Source organism: Festucalex cinctus, chromosome 7 (genome assembly GCF_051991245.1).
Source record: "Festucalex cinctus isolate MCC-2025b chromosome 7, RoL_Fcin_1.0, whole genome shotgun sequence".
Taxonomy (NCBI): domain Eukaryota; kingdom Metazoa; phylum Chordata; class Actinopteri; order Syngnathiformes; family Syngnathidae; genus Festucalex; species Festucalex cinctus.
This window is the reverse complement of record NC_135417.1, coordinates 21,139,620-21,160,862: the sequence shown is the minus strand read 5'-3', so window position 1 is coordinate 21,160,862 and position 21,243 is coordinate 21,139,620. Positions and strand designations below refer to the sequence as shown.

General features: G+C 39.4%; 2 protein-coding genes across 21 annotated transcripts in view; both read left to right on the top strand.

Moving 5' to 3' along the window:
• dop1a (DOP1 leucine zipper like protein A) overlaps positions 1 to 10,679 on the top strand; it is a 32,288-nt gene extending 21,609 nt beyond the window's left edge. For all 4 annotated transcript variants that reach the window (XM_077526566.1, XM_077526567.1, XM_077526565.1 and 1 more), the window contains 18 exons: positions 370 to 481; positions 664 to 846; positions 2,436 to 2,561; positions 3,832 to 3,966; positions 4,068 to 4,123; positions 4,239 to 4,343; positions 4,556 to 4,622; positions 5,003 to 5,147; positions 5,373 to 5,452; positions 6,600 to 6,709; positions 6,918 to 7,067; positions 7,926 to 7,987; positions 8,334 to 8,486; positions 8,581 to 8,717; positions 8,822 to 8,877; positions 9,514 to 9,678; positions 9,760 to 9,889; positions 10,086 to 10,679. In XM_077526566.1, coding sequence (XP_077382692.1) covers positions 370 to 481; positions 664 to 846; positions 2,436 to 2,561; positions 3,832 to 3,966; positions 4,068 to 4,123; positions 4,239 to 4,343; positions 4,556 to 4,622; positions 5,003 to 5,147; positions 5,373 to 5,452; positions 6,600 to 6,709; positions 6,918 to 7,067; positions 7,926 to 7,987; positions 8,334 to 8,486; positions 8,581 to 8,717; positions 8,822 to 8,877; positions 9,514 to 9,678; positions 9,760 to 9,889; positions 10,086 to 10,394 — 2,281 coding nt within the window. In that variant the 3' untranslated portion in view covers positions 10,395 to 10,679. The remainder of the gene's footprint in view (positions 1 to 369; positions 482 to 663; positions 847 to 2,435; positions 2,562 to 3,831; positions 3,967 to 4,067; positions 4,124 to 4,238; positions 4,344 to 4,555; positions 4,623 to 5,002; positions 5,148 to 5,372; positions 5,453 to 6,599; positions 6,710 to 6,917; positions 7,068 to 7,925; positions 7,988 to 8,333; positions 8,487 to 8,580; positions 8,718 to 8,821; positions 8,878 to 9,513; positions 9,679 to 9,759; positions 9,890 to 10,085) is intronic.
• Positions 10,680 to 13,002: 2,323 nt separating this feature from the next.
• snap91a (synaptosome associated protein 91a) overlaps positions 13,003 to 21,243 on the top strand; it is a 49,223-nt gene continuing 40,982 nt past the window's right edge. For 9 of the 17 annotated variants that reach the window (XM_077526674.1, XM_077526667.1, XM_077526675.1 and 6 more), the window contains exon 1: positions 13,004 to 13,814. In XM_077526674.1, the coding sequence (XP_077382800.1) occupies positions 13,685 to 13,814 (130 nt within the window). In that variant the 5' untranslated portion in view covers positions 13,004 to 13,684. Of the gene's footprint in view, positions 13,815 to 21,243 lie in introns of all 17 variants that reach the window. The other 8 variants (XM_077526678.1, XM_077526677.1, XM_077526676.1 and 5 more) reach the window with 4 other exon arrangements.

The window sequence follows — 21,243 nt, the reverse complement described above, 5'->3', positions numbered from 1 at the left end:
AAGAATTATATCATGTATAGTGCAGCCAATATTTGTAATGCATGCATTATTTAAATTGCAAATACAGCTCAAATCGCTGAAGGGAAGGTGAAAAAAATATATAAAAACATGTTGAGATAGAATTCATTATGGTAACTATCAAGTTAAAGAAAAATTGCAATTATTACAATATATAAACTGAACAAAGATACAATTTAAGTTTGCCATTCAGGCTGCAAACTGCATTTTTACATGTAAGTCAGGTTTTTAACACCAGGTGGCACCTTAAGCCTTGGAATGAAAACAGTCTGTATAGCACTGGATGAAGTAACCATATTTGTAACTAAATAAGCTTCCATATACAGTACATATAATCTTTTGTTTTTGTAGACCCCAATGGATGGCTGTCTGCATTCCTCCTGACCTGTTACTCACAGTACTAGAGGGAATTACTGCAATCATCCACTACTGCCTGCTTGATCCCACTTCCCAGTACCACCAGGTGAGGGTCCTTCAGACCACGTAATTTAAGTACTGTAAACCCAACAACCTTCTCGCAAAATAAATTCTGCTGAATACCGTATTATTGTCTTCCCAATTACTCTGTATGATGAACATCAATACATCTGTGACACTTAGTATTATTATTGTTTGCATTGCTGAATCATATATATCTCTTGTCAGTTACATGTGAGTGTTGACCAGAAGCACCTGGCTGAGGCTCGTTCAGGCATCCTGTCCATCCTCCACACTATCATGTCATCTGTCACACTGCTGTGGAGTGTCCTCCACCATGCTGACAGCTCTGAGAAGCCAGCTGCTGCTTCTGCTGCTTCCACTTCCAACATCAATTTGGGCTCCACTAAGGCACGTAGAAGTACAATACTGTATTTGTGACCTTATTACAGCCATTTGAGGACCATATTTATAATATTTCAGCATTATAAGATGAAAGATGTCTGACAACTCAAGGTGTATTCAAAGTCTAATTTGTCAATACAGTTATAAAGAATGTATATATCAGTTGCGGTCATAGGTAGTGTAATGTGAATGTGTGTATAAACTAGAGCTGTCAAACGATTATTTTTTTTTTATCAGATTAATCACATCTTAGAATTTTGATTAATCATAATTAATCACTCACTTAAAAAGGCTTTTTTTCCCCAACATATTTTGCCCGCTAAATTTGAAGCGCACCTGTTATGTGTTAATTTTTTCGACATTTAATATTATGAGGACGTCTGCAAAAATTTAGATCCATTGCACGCTCATCCTGCTTTTTCGATTAAATTAATTATTTGCATAATTTAAAATGGGGAAAAAATGACCTACGACATATGTAAACATTTATTAAATGCTTTACTTTCATGCATGTAGTTATGTTTATTGCTCAAACTCCAACAGCTACCTTTAATGTAACCATGCACTGTCGGCTAAAAAGGATCATGTGCGGTCAAAAGTAATAGTGTGATTAATCTGTGCTAATACAATGATTAATGCGATAATTTTTTGTGATTAATTCATTAGTTAACGCTTTAACTTTGACAGCGCTGGTATAAACCTTTGGGTGGTCTGATCTACAGCAACAGTATAATATCCCCAATAATTTAAGAATAGCATTAAAGAACTTTGTGTGATGTACAATACGTTTTAGTTAACATGCACCTGGTATATACAGCAAAAAAAGAAAAAATCCTGGTATCCATTATCACCTAGTCACATTTGCACAAGTGCATGTTTTTAATGCTCCTACCTATAATGTAGTTTCACTCTATACTAAGTTATATTTTTTTTCCCCCCACTGTTTTGGTCAATCTTGGTCTTTTAAAGTAGCCCTCTTTTTCACTGCTTTGGTCAATCTCCTTTACCTGCACGCTCTGCTGCTTTGATGAGAGCACTGGGAGGAAATATGGTATTCCATTTTTGTTTCATCATTGCACTGTATAGATCAGTGGTTCTCAAATATGAGTGTTTACCTCTGGGTACAGAAAGGCACTCCAGAGTGTAAGTGGGATTTAAAAATACATTTAGAAAGTAGCATCCATGCAAAAATTCTTTCAAAATAATTAAATTATGCAAATACTTAAGTAAAAGTTATGTTCTTAAAATGTTATTCAATGTGGAATGGTTTGACCCAGTCTGTCATATACCAGCTAACATCACCTGTCAGTCATTTCAAAACTTTATTTAACATTATGATTTATTTTGGCTAACAGATGTTTACTATGACCCCAAAGAATGACAGTTATTGGTGATATTATGTGCACTAATCTTCATAATTTAAGTTCATTGTTATTAATTAATTTTATAATTTGATTATTTTTTGCGATGTTTTTTTTAATGTAATGCCACAATCATACTATTCTGTATACTGGTGCTGATAATGCTGATATGATTATTTTTAAAGTTAATAGATAGGACATAACATAAATTCCCCACTTGTTTCTTATCTACAGAAAATTCGTCAGCAAATCCTTGAGTTGCTTGGCCCAATCTCCATGAACCATGGTGCTCACTTCATGGCAGCGATCGCATATGTTTGGAATGAAAGGAAACAGATCAAGACTCCAGTCAGAAATAAAGTGGGTGATGTAAAATTTAAGTGACATGTGACATATTTTCACTCGCACAACTTTTATTATTTTTTTAAATAAAAATGCTAAGATGCATAGTTTAGTTGTGTTTTTAGCATGGTACTCCAAAGTGTTATAGGGTTTGAAGGCAATAAAAGCTATTGGCTTTTAGAACTACTCTCAAAAAATGAATTACGTACGTACAACTTTCAACAAAACAGACGGTTAGTAGTACAGAGTTTACAACCACTCATATGTACAGTGCTTAACATATTTATTAGACCACATCATACAGAGATTACTGTACTGAATTCACTAGCATTTGAGCCGGCTCACTAAGCTTAGCAAAGAAGTCAGAAAATAACATAAATCAATATCAATATTGTCAATCCCTGTCCGATTAGGAAAACTAAGTAAAACAAAACAAAAAACACCCCGGTTGAAGAAATGGTAGATACTACACAAACGGTCAGCAGGTGGCAACAGAGCAAAGGAGGTCAAGCAGGACCATGTTGATAAAAAGCTCAATTACTAACAGTTCTAGATATAGATATATTATTCACAAATAGATTTGTGAATAATGATGAAACTTTATATTCTCAATACACATGTGGCAAGATGCGGTCCTCGAGGGCCACAGTCCTGCAGGTTTTGGATATTTCCATTCTTCAACAAAGCTGATTCATGATCAGCTCATCAGCAAGTGCTACAGAAGCCTGATAACGAGCCTGTTAATTGGAATCAGCTGCACTTCGAGTAGGGAAATCTCTTAAAACCTGCAGGACTCTGGCCCTCGAGGACCATAGTTTGCCACCCCTGTTCTCATGCCAATCGCTGCAAAATGGAAACGGATAGAAATATTTTTTCCTGACATAAGAAGAGACTTTAGTCTTTCTTTTGGTAGGTTCCATGTTTTTATAACAATAGAACACGATATTCTGTGGGCCTTGCAAAATCAGTCAAAATCCAGTAAAACAGTCAAGTGAAGGGGATTGCGTCTGCGAAAATGGCTGGGAGTCAATGAATATGTGTTAGTGATCTGTGATCAGCTTACATCAGCCACCAAGTGAAAGTGAAAGAAAGTTGAGAATACTGCTATAACAAAATCCTTATATTTGGTGGTGGGCTTATACTGCCCAAAGCCAGCTGGGATAGGCTCCAGCACCTCCGTGACCCTTGTAAGGAATAAGTAGTTCAGATAAATGGTTGAATGGATGGATATCTTTGTACTTTTTTTGTCACATTTATATGAGCTAAGAGTTCTGCTTTGGACCTTCAGGTGATTCCTGTAGCCAGTGATGAACAGTTGCTGCTGGTTGAGTTGGTTCGCTCGGTGAGCGCCATGCGCACTGAAACGGTCATGCACACAGTGAAAGAAGTTCTGAAGCAGCCACCAGCTATTGCAAAGGATAAGGTTTGTGTTATGGACTTTGTTGCTGTTACCACCTGGATTGACACAAGGATCTTTTTCACTTTATACATGGGCATTCATTACGTTGTTTTGGGATCTTTTAGAAACACCTTTCTTTGGAGGTCTGCATGCTGCAGTTCTTCTATGCATATGTCCAGAGGTGAGTTTCATTATATATCATCAGTACACAGTGTATTTACACATACAGTTGTAAATCTGCTGCTTCCACATCCAAACAACATGTGTTCTTTTTTTTTCTTTTTTTTTTGTCACAGGATTTCTGTATCTACTTTAGTTGATAGCTGGCCTTCTCTGCTGGCTCTGCTGAAGGACTCAGTACAGTTGAGCTTGCCTGCCCCAGGACAGTTTTTAATACTTGGGTTGGTGTCTTTTTTTCTTCACAGTTCACTCCTATTTTTATTGTTACTTCCTCTCTAAAATCTCGTATTATATTGTACATCACTTCATTTTGTAATACTCATTATAGTGTATATTGTTAAGTGTATGTCTGAACAAATTAAGGTGTTGAGATTTAACCTTGGTTCACTATTTTCTATTTTACATAGTCCCAATTTCCATTTCTATTGTCTAGTGTTCTGAATGAATTCATTTTGAAGAACCCTAATCTGGAAAGCAAGAAGGACCAGCGAGAGCTCCAGGTTGTAACTTCGGTTGCTTACATTTTGCATGATGTCTCTTAATTTGATTCAAACATGTCACTTCTGTCAGGCAGAATCCACGTATGTCAAAAATCGTCACTTTTCAGGAAATCAATACAATTAACAGCGTGCTTGTTGAGCCATTGGCATTGAATCTTCAAGCCATTTTCAACACTTTATATTGGTCTATAATTTTTAGGCAAACAGACCCACGTGGGGAGTGACCAGTAGGATCAATTTGTGAAAAAATATTTAATTGAGCAAATTTGGACATAGGAGATTTCTACCCGATTGACGATCATTATCTTGATTTATTATCCACAACCTACAATCATTCTCATGAGCTATTTTTGTTGTTTCTGACTTTTGATGGTATTCAGGATGTGACACACAAAGTGGTAGAAGCCATTGGGACAATTGCAGGTTCGTCTCTGGAGCAAACTACATGGCTGAGGAGAAACCTGGAAGTGAAGGCCTCTCCTCAGATAGTTGTGGACGGAACTAACCTCGAAGCAGATGTTGAAGGTTTGATTCCTATACTTAAGAAACACACTGTGTACTTTTTACACCATTTTGAGTGTTCTGCAGGGTGCAGTCCAGCTAAAGCAAGTACTCTGAAAAATAGACTAGATGTGAAAGGAGCGAATAACATAATTACTGACTTGTTCATGTGAAACTTTTATTGAATTAAAAAATTATCCTGAATGTGCTCGTTAGCCCCTGCTAATATTTTATTTGTGTGTTTTGTAGATTTAATGCTCACAGTTATGGAGGCCTCCAGCTTCACCCCATCTGTCTACAGCGTTCATGCGCTCACGCTGCTGGCTGAGGTAAAACATTTGTGTCTGATTCAGCTCCGTCCTCCAACCGTTTACGATCAATATTTAGTCATTCTTGATTGCAGTGGTGTGAGCACCCCCCATTCCCCCCCCCCCCCCCCGAAATCCGGCACTTTGATCTGGGAAATCCAGGTCTAGAACCGAGGTTCCCATGGTTGCAGGTGATGATGATCTTAACCACTCGGTCACGGCTAAAAGTAATAATAACGTAATTAATTTGACTTTTAGACCAATTGAGAGGTGTGGACATCAAAATAAAAGTAGCGCATACATTTATTTTTTTACTTCATAAAGTCTGTGACTCAAAAGACTGTGGACAGGACGGCTAGGGCCCAAGCGCCCTACTTTGCCCAGATGTGCTGTAAACCTTTAAGTTATTCCATGACGATGGTGGTTCAGTTAAAAAAAGAGCACCAAACAATAACCTCTAGTTCTTGTTTATACAATGTTCAAATCTGTGCAAAATTGTAGTTGGTGTGTTCCGCTGCATCCTTGAAATTGCTGTCATAGCTGTCTTACAGGAGCCTTTTTAGTCCTGTGTGTATACTGCTCAGCAAAGATTATTTACAACCATAACAAGTCCATCAATATATCTTATCATAAAAAGGCCCACCTGTTTGTTAGGCACCAATGTTCTATGACGGTGTTTGCACTTACACAAACAAGAGTTCAATTTACCTGGCGTAAACAACTGATATGCTGATAAATGGCCTCCACCCCCATTTTCATTTAGTACCATATATTCTAAGTAAGGAAGCCAGAGTTTTTCCCTGCTGACACTGGAATGGTGGGACACATTAATAATTGTCAAGAGGCCTATAAATCTAACCTCTTTGGTGCTCTGAAGCGAGCCCGACAAATCACTAACCTCATCTTTCCAGCTGTAGAGGAGAGCCAATGCAGCAGGTTCAGCTTTCTTGTCACAGTGTTTTCCACTTTTGTTTATACATATGGTAATTTATTCTCCGCACTTCACTGTGTCACCGTACTGCTGCAGTGCAATTACTGTTGGCAGTCTAGGCACTGATTTAAATCAGCTGAATGTGTAAAATCAAATCATATTGAGAGATATTGTCTCTGAGTGCTGCCGTGTTCAGATTGCATACGCAGTGAAAGACTGACATGAATTCATCGGCAGGTGCTGGCTCACTTGTTGGACATGGTGTTCTACAGTGATGAGAAGGAGCGGGTTATACCACTGCTGGTTAATATCATGCACTATGTAGTTCCCTACTTACGTAACCACAGGTAAGTACATGCTATGAATAATACGTACATGTGTGTTGGGTGTTTTTGCCTTCAACAGAACTGATATTGCAAATATGTGATGCTGTTATATATACATAACAAATATACTGAATGAAGCACAGTACAGGGGAAAAAACATTTCATCTATTAAAATTCCAAATCCAAGAGCTGATGATAATATAGTGCATTATCTTGATCCCGCTTGTAGTGCTCACAATGCTCCCAGCTACCGGGCCTGCATCCAGCTGCTGAGCAGTCTAAGTGGGTACCAGTACACACGTCGGGCCTGGAAGAAGGAGGCCTTTGACCTCTTTATGGACCACACTTTCTTCCAGATGGACTCATCCTGTGTCAGCCAGTGAGTAAGAGTCGGTCATTGTGAACCAGGAGTGTTTTCTCTTAGGTCCATTTTTCTGCTTCAGATTGAGACCAGTGTGCAACACAAAAAAAGAAAAAGAGATGGGTTTAAAATGAATTAACATTGTTTATATACTGTAATAATTCACATTAATTTAATTAATATTTTTATTTATTACCAGAGATATAGACTACATGGTGTTGATTTACACGCACACGTTAAGTATTTAAAAAGCAGAGGTAGAACATTCGCTCTCAGCCATTTTCACAGAAGCAATCCCCTTCACTCCTGGCTTTTTTACTGGATTTTGACTGATTTTGCAAAGCCCACAGAATATTGTGTTCCATTGCTATAAAACCCTATCAAAAGAAAGATTAAAGTCTCTTCTTTCATCAAGAAAAAAAAATATCTGTTTCCGTTTTGCAGCAATTAGCATTAGAATATAGCTAAGTTTAATCAATCTATTTAGAATTGTGAGTAATTGAGCTTTTTTTCAACTTGGCCCTGGTTGATCTCCTTTGCTCTGCTGCCACCTCCTGGCCATTTATGCAACTGTTTCAGAAATTACCATTTCTGCAACCGTTCTTTGCAGTTGAGAGGCTGCATCAAAGCCTTCTGTATGCTCTAGCATAAAAAAAATACCATAAAAATGTATAAATACGTCTTTGAGACACTACAACATATAAAATAAAACATATTTCTACGTTTTTGGGAGCAAATGAGTTAGAAAGCAGAGGTAGAACAGATACCTAAGTGAAATATGATGGACATTATTAATCCATGACAAATAGGAGACACATTTTTGCATTCTTTATTATTTTGTTTGTGATTGTCTAATATGTATATATTTCTTTCCAGCTGGAGGGCAATCATTGACCATTTGATGACTCATGACAAGACCACATTCAGAGATCTTATGAGTATGCGTTATTTTTTAATTAGTCATGATTATTACAGCGAGATCGTCTGTTATAGTAAATGCACCTGTTATTGATAATTTACTGAGACTATTTTTACCAAATTTCCGTTCACAAGATCTTGATTGTTTTCCATTAGTTGACATCACATAATAAAACCTGCGGCATTATAAATCTTCTGATTTTGCTCCAAAAATCTCTTCAATCTTTACAGACAAGAACAAGTTATTGCCAAACTTTTTTTGTAAAAAAATGTAGTAAAAATTAGGAAATGAAGGAAACCTTTCTTTCAGAATTGAGTGCATGATTTTAAACTCTGACAGATGTTTGTCTCTTTGTCCTCCCTCAGCCCGTGTGGCTGTAGCCCAGAGCAGCTCAGTGAGTCTGTTCACCAACCGAGATGCTGAGCTGGAACAGAGGGCTATGTTGCTCAAGCGCCTGGCCTTCACCATCTACAGTAGTGAAGTGGACCAGTACCAAAAATACCTCCCTGACATACAAGGTAACGAAGAGCTCTAGTAAGGCAACTATTGATTGCATCAACTTTTCACTTTTGTACTATTTAAATATGCATATGTCACTCCGTGTTATCTCAGAGCGCCTTGTGGAGAGCCTGCGTCTTCCTCAGGTGCCCATTCTGCATGCGCAGGTGTTTCTCTTCTTCAGGGTGCTGTTGCTGCGCATGTCGCCTCAACACCTCACCTCATTATGGCCCACCATGATCACTGAGCTGGTGAGCTCTCAATACGTTCTTGAAAGAGAATTTCTCGCGTACATTGTTGTTTATTGGATTTGTCTATTGTCCATTTCGTAACCTCAACATCTGTTTCTTTGTAGGTTCAAGTGTTTCTGTTGATGGAGCAAGAGTTGACAGCAGATGAGGACATATCAAGGTACAAGTTTTTAAATGGATTTTGATTGTCATTGCACATACACAAGTGCAGAGCAACAAAATTGACTTAACACCGGCTGAATTAGCAGCTAAGTCTGTGAGCATGCCGCATCACAGGCAACATCACGGGGAAGAAATTTGGAATCCAACGAAGGTGATGATAACAGGATAGTGTGTCAGTGTCCCCCGTCGATGCGTCAGGCATATTGTTTCGTTGCCGTGGAGACAGCCTAGATCGTCCCTATGTAATACACAGGGAGGAGGATGTCGACATGTAAAACCACCATCCAAGCTGTAGTCTTTAGCCTGTGACTCTCACCATGGCTTCAATTAGCCGAATTAGCAATCAATCACTTTGGCTACTTTATTACTGTAAGGTTAAGAGACTGAACATCAGTTCCTGAAGGCTTGATTCATGAACCAGAGCAATTTTTCTGACTAAAATGCATGGAAATAGAATTAATCTGTTCGAGCCCTAGAACCAAGTCACCTTTGCCATTTCGCAATTCCTGGACATGACACGCAACATGCGCCCAAAGATTATTGGTTGCAAACCGATTTGTTCGTGAGCTGAGGTTCCACTGTAATGACATATTTCTCTTAACCCAGATGACTAATCCTGTCTGGCCCTCCTTAGGACATCTGGGCCATCTGTGGCCGGCTTGGAAACCACCTATTCTGGAGGGAATGGCTTCTCAACGTCCTACAACAGCCAACGCTGGCTCAACCTCTATCTGTCGGCTTGCAAGCTGCTGGACTTGGCCTTGACCCTTCCGCCCGAAAGCCTGCCTCAGTTCCAAATGTTAGTATTTTGCGAGCCTATTCTATAAGGTTTACAGACTTTGAGTGGGTTTCAGCATGTTGCTGTCTTTATTGATCCCAGGTACCGGTGGGCATTCATCCCTGAAGCCTCAGATGATTCTGGAATGGAGGTGAGACGGCAAGGGACTCACCAGCGGGAGTTTAAACCGTACGTGGTCCGACTAGCCAAGCTGCTGAGGAAACGAGCTAAGGTACGTGAGCTTCCCAATTTTACACTAGCTTATTGAATGAGTGTGATGTGAAACTGGACAATTGCTGAGAAACAAAGGACCTAAAGTCCACCACTGTAAGAAACCATATTCATCTGGTTTTGGCAATTTTCATGGGGCAATGTGGCATAGTTCTGTACTGCACTCAATGCTCTTGCTGACAATGTCTTCTACACAGAAAAATCCAGAAGACGACTGCTTCACTCGAACTCTTTCTTGGGAGCCAGGCCACCTGATGCTAACCCTCTACGTAATCCGCAGCATGGAGCAGCTGCTTCCTTTCTTCAACCTGCTCAGCCAGGTGTTTAACAGCAAAGCCAGCAGCCGCTCATGTCCTGCTTACGCTCACAACCGTGCAGCCGGCTCCTTTCCTTGTCAAAAGGAGGGCCACAAACTGGAGAGCCAGAAAGTGTTCTGGAGTCGAGCTCGCCAAAACATTGAGGAAATGGTCGAGAAGGACTTTCTAGAAGGACTCATCAAGACGTGAAAACACAGGGGAGATTTATTTATACATTCTGATCAGCACTAGTGAAAAACCTCAACTTGTATAACAGCAACAAGGGAATACAATTGAGGGGAAGTAATTTGTACATTTTTTGGTATTTATAATTATTTTACATTTCAAAAGCTATTTGATTTTAATTATTTGTACAGAGAGAAGCCTTGATGGCTGACTTTTAATATTTCATGTTAGTTCCTGTTTCCCAAGGAAAGATGCTGTGCCATTCCATATCGATGTGACTTAATAAAAATTTCTAACAGGAGCAGCTCACATCTGATGTTGCTGTCCTTTGACTTGCAGTTTACTGATGCTTAGCTAACTTCCACCCTTTCACTGGCAATGAAATATTGCTAACAGCAGCAAGCAGTAGGCATGTCACGATAATGGCAATATCGTGATATTGCGATATTAAAACTCCCACAATATATCGTCGTCATCATGTCACAATATTAAAAGAAGCACATCTGTTAAAATAAAGTCGGGTTGATTTCCATTTGTGCAGTTTAGCACCCTCTGGTGGCTAGTTTTTTAGTTCAGTTTAATTTTCACAAGGTATGTTTTGGGCCTTTTTGTTTCAAATCTACGCTAATGGTCAGGTGAAGGGGAACCTAATTTGCTTGTTAACTGAATCGTCATGTCTAGGACCTCAATGTCTGCTTGCATTAGAAACTAAGTGCCTCAATAGATATATTACATTTATAGATTTTTGATATATAATATTTGTATAGTGTTTTTCATTGCTGTATTGTACAAAAGCACAATATTGTGTGTATTTTTTTTCGGATGAGCTCTTTTTTTTTTTTTTCTTTTTTTTTTAAACACAATATTGTGACCTTTTTTTGTATCGCCAACCTCCCAACAATATCGTGATAATTGTACAAAAGCACAATATTGTGTGTATTTTCTTTCGGATGAGCTCTTTTTTTTTTTTTTCTTTTTTTTTAAACACAATATTGTGACCTTTTTTTGTATCGCCAACCTCCCAACAATATCGTGATAATTATCATATCGTGATATCGTATCGTGATTTTTTGATATCGTAACATTCCTACCAAGCAGGTTTACACCTTATGTGTACTAAAACTAAACAGCAATTTTGTTAGTGGAATACAGCCTCCAAAGAATACGCAACATGTCTGGCAAAACAATTGTCAATCTTCAGGATCACAATGGCTTTGCAAGTCTAGCATGTTAGATTAGTACAGTAATATCAAAGTTTGCTTTGAACACAGGACACCTTGGATAGAATTCTACTGAATGACCACATCATTAATACAATACAATATAATCTGATCAAATATAAGAGTGGATGCAAAAGGTCTGTCGTTACAAAAATGCTGAGTCAGTTTTAGCTTGATTTCAGTGACTGTGTTCAGGAGATAGGAAAACTAGAAACACTTCTTAGTGTGATGCAGAGGAGTTTAAACCAATGAACATTACTTTTCTGACAATGTGAAACTGCATTAATAGCTATGCTTCCGCGTGTAACAGTAACTGTCAGATTTTTTTTTTCTAGGAATCCACAAAGCCTAGTAAAGTGATAAGCTTTTTTTTTTTTTTAAATTACAAAAATACTGTTGTTAATGAAGACAGACTTATTTAGCAGATGCTTTAATTGTACAGATTGACCCACTTATTGACTTGAATGCGTAAAATGGAACTCCTTATTTAAGCCAAAAATGCAATGATATGACACCAATCAATCAGGCTGTAAATTAATTCTCCTATATTTCAACCATCACAGTGCATGTAAAATCACAGGCTTCTGCCTGAATGCAGATTATAACCATATATCATGAATTAGTAGTACATTCAAAATACAGACACCTTTCACAGTCATGGTCACTTTACAGAGTAGAAAAATAAATTATGCTTGTTTGATTCTCTGCCAGTGTCCCAATACTCAGTCAATAAGTATGCATTAAAAATGGTGTTGGGGAGGGCATATGTTGTAAGAAAATAAATAAACTGCCAAACAAATATGCGAGTGACCTGCTGTGGCAAAGATGAAAGTCACAAAAACTATATTCTAAGAACAACATTAACAAAATAAAAAATAAAACGCTATTATGGCAGTCACTGTTACAGGATATGAGTGATGTCTGCAGCCAGATGCACCAGTAGCCATTTAAGCAACTTTACATACAGGTGCAGGGCAGAAAATTAGAATGTCGAGGGAAAGGCTATTTCAAAAAATGTAAATGTATGTTACATTAGTTCACCACATGCAAAGTGAAATATTTCAAGTCTATTTGTTTTATTTTTAATTTTTCTGGCCTGTACCTCATGATGAAATATTTATATTTTACATTACTACACAGCATGAATATAAACCATCAGCCACAGTGACCGAGCAGGGTTGCGTACACAGTATCAGCACCACGGACAGTGATAAAAGCTACATGGTGATGAGAAGGGGTTCAAAGGAAGTGATGTCCCCAGTCACCTTCACGTGACCACAACCAGTATCAAGCCTGGGCGTCAACTAGCTTCATTATTAACCCTTCAGTCTCACGTCCTTTCCGTTCTCCTTGACAGCCTCAGTTCTCGCGATGACAAAGCAGCAGCGGCAGTTTTGGCATTGGCACGACACTGTCACATGACGCGGCGAAAGGGCGGGGCAGTGGCGACAAACGCAAAATTAAATAATTAAGAAGACTGAAGAGGACGCGAATACGAACAAAAAAAGAAAAAGAAAGACGCCAGAGCTTAATATTCGGCGTTTGAAGCGTGCTTCGCCGGGGCTTGTTGGCGGGGAGGTGGTCGCAGCACAGAGGAAGGGTCCAGGGGAGGAGGTGGAGAAGGAGGACCAGGAAAAGCGTTGCTCCGGATGGGGGGTGCTGCCAGCCTGGACCTGATGTTCCTCTGCTCAAACAAGGACTGTCAGAGAGGCTGCGAGGATTAAGCAGGAGGCCGGAGGCTGGAAGAGTGAGAGGAGGGGGGAAGCTTCAAGAGCATCATCCCTAGAAGAGCAATTTGTCTCACTGGCTGAAAACTAACACAGGAGCAAAAGACTGAAGGTGATCTTTTTATTTGAATATCAGCACTCTTGAGGTGGCCTTTCAAAACGCCCTGTAAGAAGATATATATTTTTTTTAATTATTTTTACGAAGACGCATGGACCGATCACTCACTACTTCCACCATTGTTATGTAATAGAATTGTGTTTGGCTTCGAGGGCCGCAGCTGGGATTACTGAGGCTGCTCTTCATTTTGAAGCGGTGGAGGGGTAGGACCACTCGATCGCTGAGGGTGGACTCCACTGAGAGTAGAAGATGTCGGGTCAGACGCTGACGGACCGCATCGCCGCGGCCCAGTACAGCTTGACTGGATCAGAGGTGTCCCGAGCTGTGTGTAAATCCACTACACATGAACAAACAGCCCCAAAGAAAAAACACCTGGAATGTGAGTATCTATCTATCTATCTATCTATCTATCTATCTATCTATCTATGCATCACCTATCATGTGCATACTGTAGAGGCTATGCCGCAAAGTGACGGTGGTTGCCTCCCCCAAGCAGTCATCAGTGTGTCATCACATGGATGTATTCTAAAGCATTCAAAGCGAGAGCCATCTTTCATTTAAACTGAAAATGAGTACCTTACCAAACAGATGTTCTGATAACAGCAAGCCTTCTATGGTCGTATTGTACACAACGTGCTGATGGCATAGTGCCCCATGCTGCTCTGATGCAGGTGAATGCATAATTGAAAAGGTTATGTGTGGCGTAATTTACTACCATACTGTATATGAACAGAGGCCTCTCCCTGAATTGTTGTCATGCTCATTGACACAATATCCCATCATTCCTATTTTGGCCCCTGTTGAAAATTTAGATGTGGTGGTTGGTTGCATATTTAAAACTACACTCATGATGTACACACATTACACAACCATTTGCACTCACATAACCATCTTACAAATATTGGCTATTTAGTATTCAATTTAACCTACCATGAGCATTTTTGGAATGTGGGAGGAAGTCGGAATTGGAGAAAAGACAAAACTTCTTGACTGTGAGGCAGAAGCGCGAATCACTTCCATACCATGCTGCCAGAGCATAGCTACCTCCCCCAACCCTGATAAATTAAGAGGTATCATGATACATTTGTACATATGGTACAACACAAGTAGACCAGTTACACCACAAAACACATATCACTAAAAATACTACTACTGATACAGGTACACTATACTTCTTCATTAATCTGTACAACAATATCACATGAGGCTATCAGGAAGAGCACTGAAATGAACTGTTTCTCCACATTTTGAAACAATGAGTCTGGGAAATGTCAGCAAACTCAAACTGTGAAACCTGAATCAATATAGAAAAATCACTCTCTTAATCAGTGTGTCAAACTAAGAAGCTAAATCAGAATGATGAATAGCATTGAGTCATGGCACAGCAAATTTGACTTGCCAAAACTTTGCTCGAGCAATTTGTTGATGTGACTAGACTACTGACTTCCACCCAGTACCTTAGAACCTCTCTTGTGGTTGAAAACAAAGCATGCTGCAGTTGCTGTTATTGTTATTGTTTTTAGGAAGATGTGCTATACACTCAACTAACAACAACTGAGGCAAAGTATTTTGTTTTTGCTGCAGAATGAAAACACTTGGGCAAACACTGAATCTAAGACAAAGACAAGAGAACTGAAACCGGGATTTAACAGAACACCACAACATATCATAAATCCTCCTGCATGTGAAGAGTAAAAAAAAAATAAATAATCAAAAAGCAGTTCATAAACTTATTTCACACTTTAGTTCTCTAGTATGTCCTTTACACTGAATTTCTTTCTGATTTGTCTCTGATGCACACTAGTTGCGGCCTGGAATTGACCGGCCTTTCGGGAATCTTTCAAAATTATCAATGGCCACCATCTATTGGTGAAATCTAGGGGTGTTAAAAAAAATCGATTCGGCGATATATCGCGATACTACATCGCGCGATTCTCGAATCGATTCAATAATCGGCAGAATCGATCTTTTATTTTATTTTTATTTATTTATTTATTTATTTATTTATTTATTTATTTTTAGGATTCACACCTTGAGCATGGAAGAATGTTATATGAACGGCACATTAAGCCTTAATATTTTTATTTTAATGCTGTTCAAACATGAAACAGATTACAACCTCTATAAGACTGAAATTTCAGATAAATAAATAATACATTTTCATATAAATCTTACACTCTACAAGCTTACTGATTAGTATTTTCTAAATATGAATGAAAAAAAATCGCAACAATCGACTTATAAATTCGTATCGGGATTAATCGGTATCGAATCGTGACCATTCGTATCGGGATTAATCGGTATCGAATCGAATCGTGACCTGTGAATCGTGATACGAATCGAATCGTCAGGTACTAGGCAATTCACACCCCTAGTGAAATCATGGGTCCACCGCCCAAAATGGCTTGTAGGACCTTGCCATAGCATCAGCACAGTTGGATATAAATCTGGACTTGGTAATCAAGAACCCTCAATTTTGGTTTGTTTGAGCCATTCTGGGGTTGGACTTGTCATGTTTCAGGTTGTTTTCCTGCTGAGTAGCGCTTGAGCTTGAGGGCATCAGAGGTGGCAAATCCAAGTCCAGCAAGTAAAAACCGGGCCACAGTTTGGCTTCAGCCACAGGTGCTTCTACTCAACTCGCCAGTTCAGCAGAAGCACCTGTGGCTAAAGCCAAACATTGGCAGGTTTTTTTTTCTTTCTGGACCTGGACTTCCCACTCTGGGGAGCTTGAGCTGATGATCTGACATTCGTTTGCAGGATTTCTGGGAGACAGCAGAATTCATTGTCCCAGTAATCACAGTTGTCCAGGTGTTGAAGCAACAAATTAGTCCCAGACTATCACACTTCCAGTCCATGTTTGACGGTATGCATAATGTTTTTTTTTGTTTTTTTTTAATGAAATGCTGTGCTATATTACGCAAGATGTAACAGGCCACACACCTCACATGCAGACCCCCCCTTGGGGATCAAATATAAGTCGGGCATTTGTGTTCTTTTTGTCAGCAGTGATTTTTACCTCGGAACTCTCCCATGGATGCCATTTTTTGCCAGAGTCTGTCTAGTAAGGCCTGCTGTTCTTTGTATGTCATTTAGAATTCTTTTGTGGCCTCTTGGATGAGTTTTAATTGCACTTTTGGAGTAATGTTGGTTGTCTGACCGCTCCTTGGAAGCTTTACCACTGTTCCGAGTTTTCTCCGTTTGTGGATAACAGCTCTGACCGTAGGTTGCTGGAGTCCGAAAGTCTTGGATATAGTTTTGTAATCTTTTCCAGACTGATACAGATTAAAACACTTTGGGGCCTATTCACTAAAGGTTTGCATCGCCTTTGCACGGTGCTAACCGGTAAAAATGTAGCAATCCGGGAGTGCCTAATTCACTGAACACGCGCAGATGGGGAAATCCATCACCAAGTGCGCTGCCAACCAGATTGCACTACGGTGCGCCGGTGTTATTTGAATGTATGTAAATTAGGTAATTTGCATACATTTGACGCTAAATATGCCCACCCCAATGCAAATGAGACTCATTGATATGCAGCGTCTAATAAGCGAAGTGCGCATCTCGAATTCAAGGTGCATTATGGGTAGAAAGAATTCCAATGGAATCGGCTCTGATAGAAACGTTTCAACTGCTGGAAAGTTGCTGTTTTTTTATGAACATGCATAGCATGTGGTTTACTGACATCGGGGAAGTTGACCTGCAAGCTTTAAAGTGTACAGTTATGCAAAGATTGTCACCACTCTAATCTCCTCCATTCAAATTGATAGGGTAGTTGGTAGCCTCGTTTTTTCCCTCGCGCATGCGCAAACTTAATGCGCACTTCGCTTATTCACTAACGCCAGCGCAAATAGCCACACGGAGTTTGCGTGACGCAAATAACGTTTACGTAAAGCATGTATAAACCTGCCGCAAACTCGATCCCGGGATCATGACAGCAGTGCACGTAGCACGGTGCACGTCCCTTTCTGGCTGATCAGGCAGAGAGGAGAGAGAGGGAGAGAGAGGGGGGAGGGGGAAATTTTCTGTGTTGGTTTAAGACACAATGTAACCCGGGCTGATCGGCAATGGCGGGGAGGCATTTTACGATCATTTTTGCGTGCCAGATGCATAATGTACGCCAACCTCTGAAAATATATATCAAAAAACGATTGCACCAATAATTTGTACTTTATGAATTTATTACGTCGTTGTCGTCCTCTTCTCTGCTTTGTACAGTTTAATGGCACTTTAAACACTTACTCTTGGTCCAACCTTGCTTTCTGATAATGTCATCTTTCTCGCAACTGTTACTATAACAACCATGTTCTTGGCGCAAATCCATTGCCATATGTGGTAAAACAGGTGCAAATTTGCTCCAAGCTCTCAGTTTTATGGGAAATGTTTGCGCCGGTATATGATTAGAGCAATATCCTTAGTGAATAGGTGGGTAACTGGGTGCAGACTGCCGGTGCAGTTGTGGTGCAATATTTCGCGCTATTACCAGGCGCAGCGCATTCTTAGTGAATATACCCCTTTGTTTCTAATTTTCTCTTAACTTTCTTTGGATGGATTTCATTTTGTGTGACAGACACTAGTACAGTACTATTTAAGTGATTTCTTGATTCAACGAAACTGGTGAGAACCAGGCCTGGGTGTATCCAGTGAAACTGAACTCAGCTGTCCAAAAACATGGTGGTCAAGCTTAGTAAGTCATGATTTAACAAAGGGGGCAATTACTTTTTCACATTGTGCCAGATAGGTTTAACATTTCAGTGTAATGAGAGAGAGAGAGAGAGAGAGAGAGAGAGAGAGAGAGAGAGAGAGAGAGAGAGAGAGAGAGAGATCACAAAGAGGGGAAAATAATTTTTCATGGCATTGTACAGTACATGTATCCTGGATTCAAGTTATTACGTGTGCCTCTCAGTTATGAGGTTGCAGGTTCGAATCCGTGCGGGGGCCTTACTGTGTGGAATTTGCATGTTCTTCACGTGCTTGTTGTTTTCTCCTGGTACACCAATTTCCTCCCACATTTAAAAAACATCCATGGAGGTTCATTAAAAGACTCAAAATTGTCATTAGGTGTGAATGTGAGTGTAAATGGTTGTTTGTTTAAATGTGACCTATAACTAGCTGGCGACCAGTCTGTTTCTGGCCCAAAGACAGCTGGGATAGGCTGCAATTCACCTGTGGGGAAAAAATTATGAAAAGCTATGGTTGGATTAATGGAGGGGATTTAAAAAAAAATGCATTTTAACTTGTGACTCAAAGGCATAATGAAAGATGCATTGGCTTAGTTTTGAAGAGGTGCCATTATGATGTCACTGATTCATTTATCCATCTTGACATTTACCCAATGTGCAGTTTGGGATTCTGAAACACTCTTTAATGGGATTTCCTACTTCCGTGTTTTTGCACATCGACTTTGATTCCGGTTACCGGGTTGTGACGTGTGGGCCGCGTTCCAACACTTGCATCCCCCACTGCGTGCTCGCGTCGATGGGCGGGAGTGCGCAGGGCTTCTCAGTTCTCTGAAGTGCTTCGGACAACTGACAGACACACTACACACTCGCACCCGTCGACGGGAACGCGCAACCGAGGGGCACATAGTCGGACGCACAAGTATTGGGACGCGGCACACACGTCGCGAACCGGAACCGGAACTAAAGCTGATGTGCAAAAACACGGAAGCCTCTTCCGTGGCATATACCCCATATCAATGTAATCTGCTATGACAGAACATTATTCCCCCATCATCAGTGTGTTAAACTAATCTGTCCTCTCGAATTGAGGTCCCACCTCAAAAAAACACATACTGTTTTCAGTTCAATATACGTACTGTAATCGATTATAGCTCTCTGCTTCTCCATAAAGTTCATTATGATCGTGGTTAAATTTTTGCTGCAATGAGACTCTTCATCAACAGCAGACAGACAAGTCAAGTTGCCTTGAATGCACAATTAGATACAGGCATGCAAACTGCTTGAAAAGCAGAGCTATTCGACACCTGCTATATTGGCGCATGCAGAAGTATAGGCCTACTACAGCCATTCTGTTCGAATCTCTGCTGTTAGCATGCTTCACTGTCAGGTGACGCACCAACAGAAACAGTAGGGAGTGACATACAAATTCTGTTTATTTATTTTCCATTCGTGTGTACTGTGTTGTAGACCTTTCACTAATATATATTTTTTTTAGAATTGCTTATCATATTACGCCATCAATTACTTTGCAGTACTTGCATAAAGCTTTTTTTTTTTTTTTTGTCAATTTTTAGAGCGAATCTTTTGACATATGTACAGTTTTTTTTTTGTCTGTGTCATCCATTTTTTGGGGGTAAATTTAGCCTAGTGTGTTGCGAGGCAGCATGGCTGGGTATTGGTTTTCACCACATGCTTAAGTGAGTCTTTATTCCGGCTTCCTCCCACATTTCAAAAACATACATTTTAGGTTTGACTTGATGAATGTGAGCATAAATGTTTTTTTGTGTTTTTGTTTTTTGGGCTTAAATCCAGGGTGTACAAAGCAATGATTCGAATTGTGCATTTAAGGTAATGTGACTTTTCAGTCTACTACTGATGCAACTAAAATATAACCAGTTCAGGGTGTACCTGTCCTCTTGCCCAAAAGTCGTCAGGGATAGGCATGGGGAACTGTGATTGAGCACCCCACACACAATACGACCAAAACTGTTCAATGTCCAATTTTTTATCCTCATGTGTGGGGTCTGGCAAAGACAAACAAATATTTTAAGATTTGAAAAATCCTTGTGTGTACCAGGCTTAAGTTATTGAGTTATCTAGCTAGATAATTATTGTAGCATTTACTTAAGAATGGTTATGCTAAGAAAATAATGTCAATTAATGTATAGCCTATTAAAGTAATTGTGTTATCCTCCTATATAATTCTTGAGGCATTTGGTTAACTCATTCACTGCCAGTCATTATAGAAAATTTTTACATTTCCAATACTCACGTGATATTACATTCAATAATTATATATAAACCGAATCTACCAAATAACAGAATAGACTCCCTACTTTTTGTCCCGTCCCGTTCTTTTATAATTGACAGCAGAAAAATGTAGGTTTGCCAAAATACAGCCATTTCTCCCATGGACTCTGAAACTGTGTTTATTTCCTATAAAATGGGGCAATGATGTCATCTACCGGTGGTTGGGCATCAGTAAAGTTGTTTCCAAGTTTGATATTTACAGTGGAGCATGCTCAGATTCGCCCCCATTTAGCACCGCTCTAAAAAATACAATTGACAAGTATACTTGTCAAAGGCAGTGAATGAGTTTTAATAATGGCCAAGTTAAGAAAATCATGTTAATTACACTGAAGTAATTTTATTCATCTGGGTAACTATTGTGACGTTTCCTCAATAATGTCTAACTTGAAAGCACTTATTCCACACAAATTGTTACCTTGCTCTCTTAAGTTGTGCCGGGGTATCATTTTTTAGAATGTATAAATAAATTATAGCAAGCAGGCAATATTCTTATTTTTCCATTAGAGGTTATTACTCCAGTCCATAGCAATAATCTTTTATTATTTTGTATACATAATGCATGAATGTGTGCAGATGAAATGTTGCATCTGAAAATAAATTGTGTGTGGAAGGCAGGGCCTGTTGGGATTTTTGCTTGTGTGAAAGTGGTTTGTAACCAAATGCCATCATTGCTGCCGAAGTAGTAACCAAGTGAACATTCATTGCATTAACAGTTATACTAGCACCGTAGAATGTTTTTGTTAGTTCTGAAAGACCCATGCATTCACCTGCTATTTAAATCCATCATATGCTTTGAAAAAAGTGTTTGAGGCCAATAAT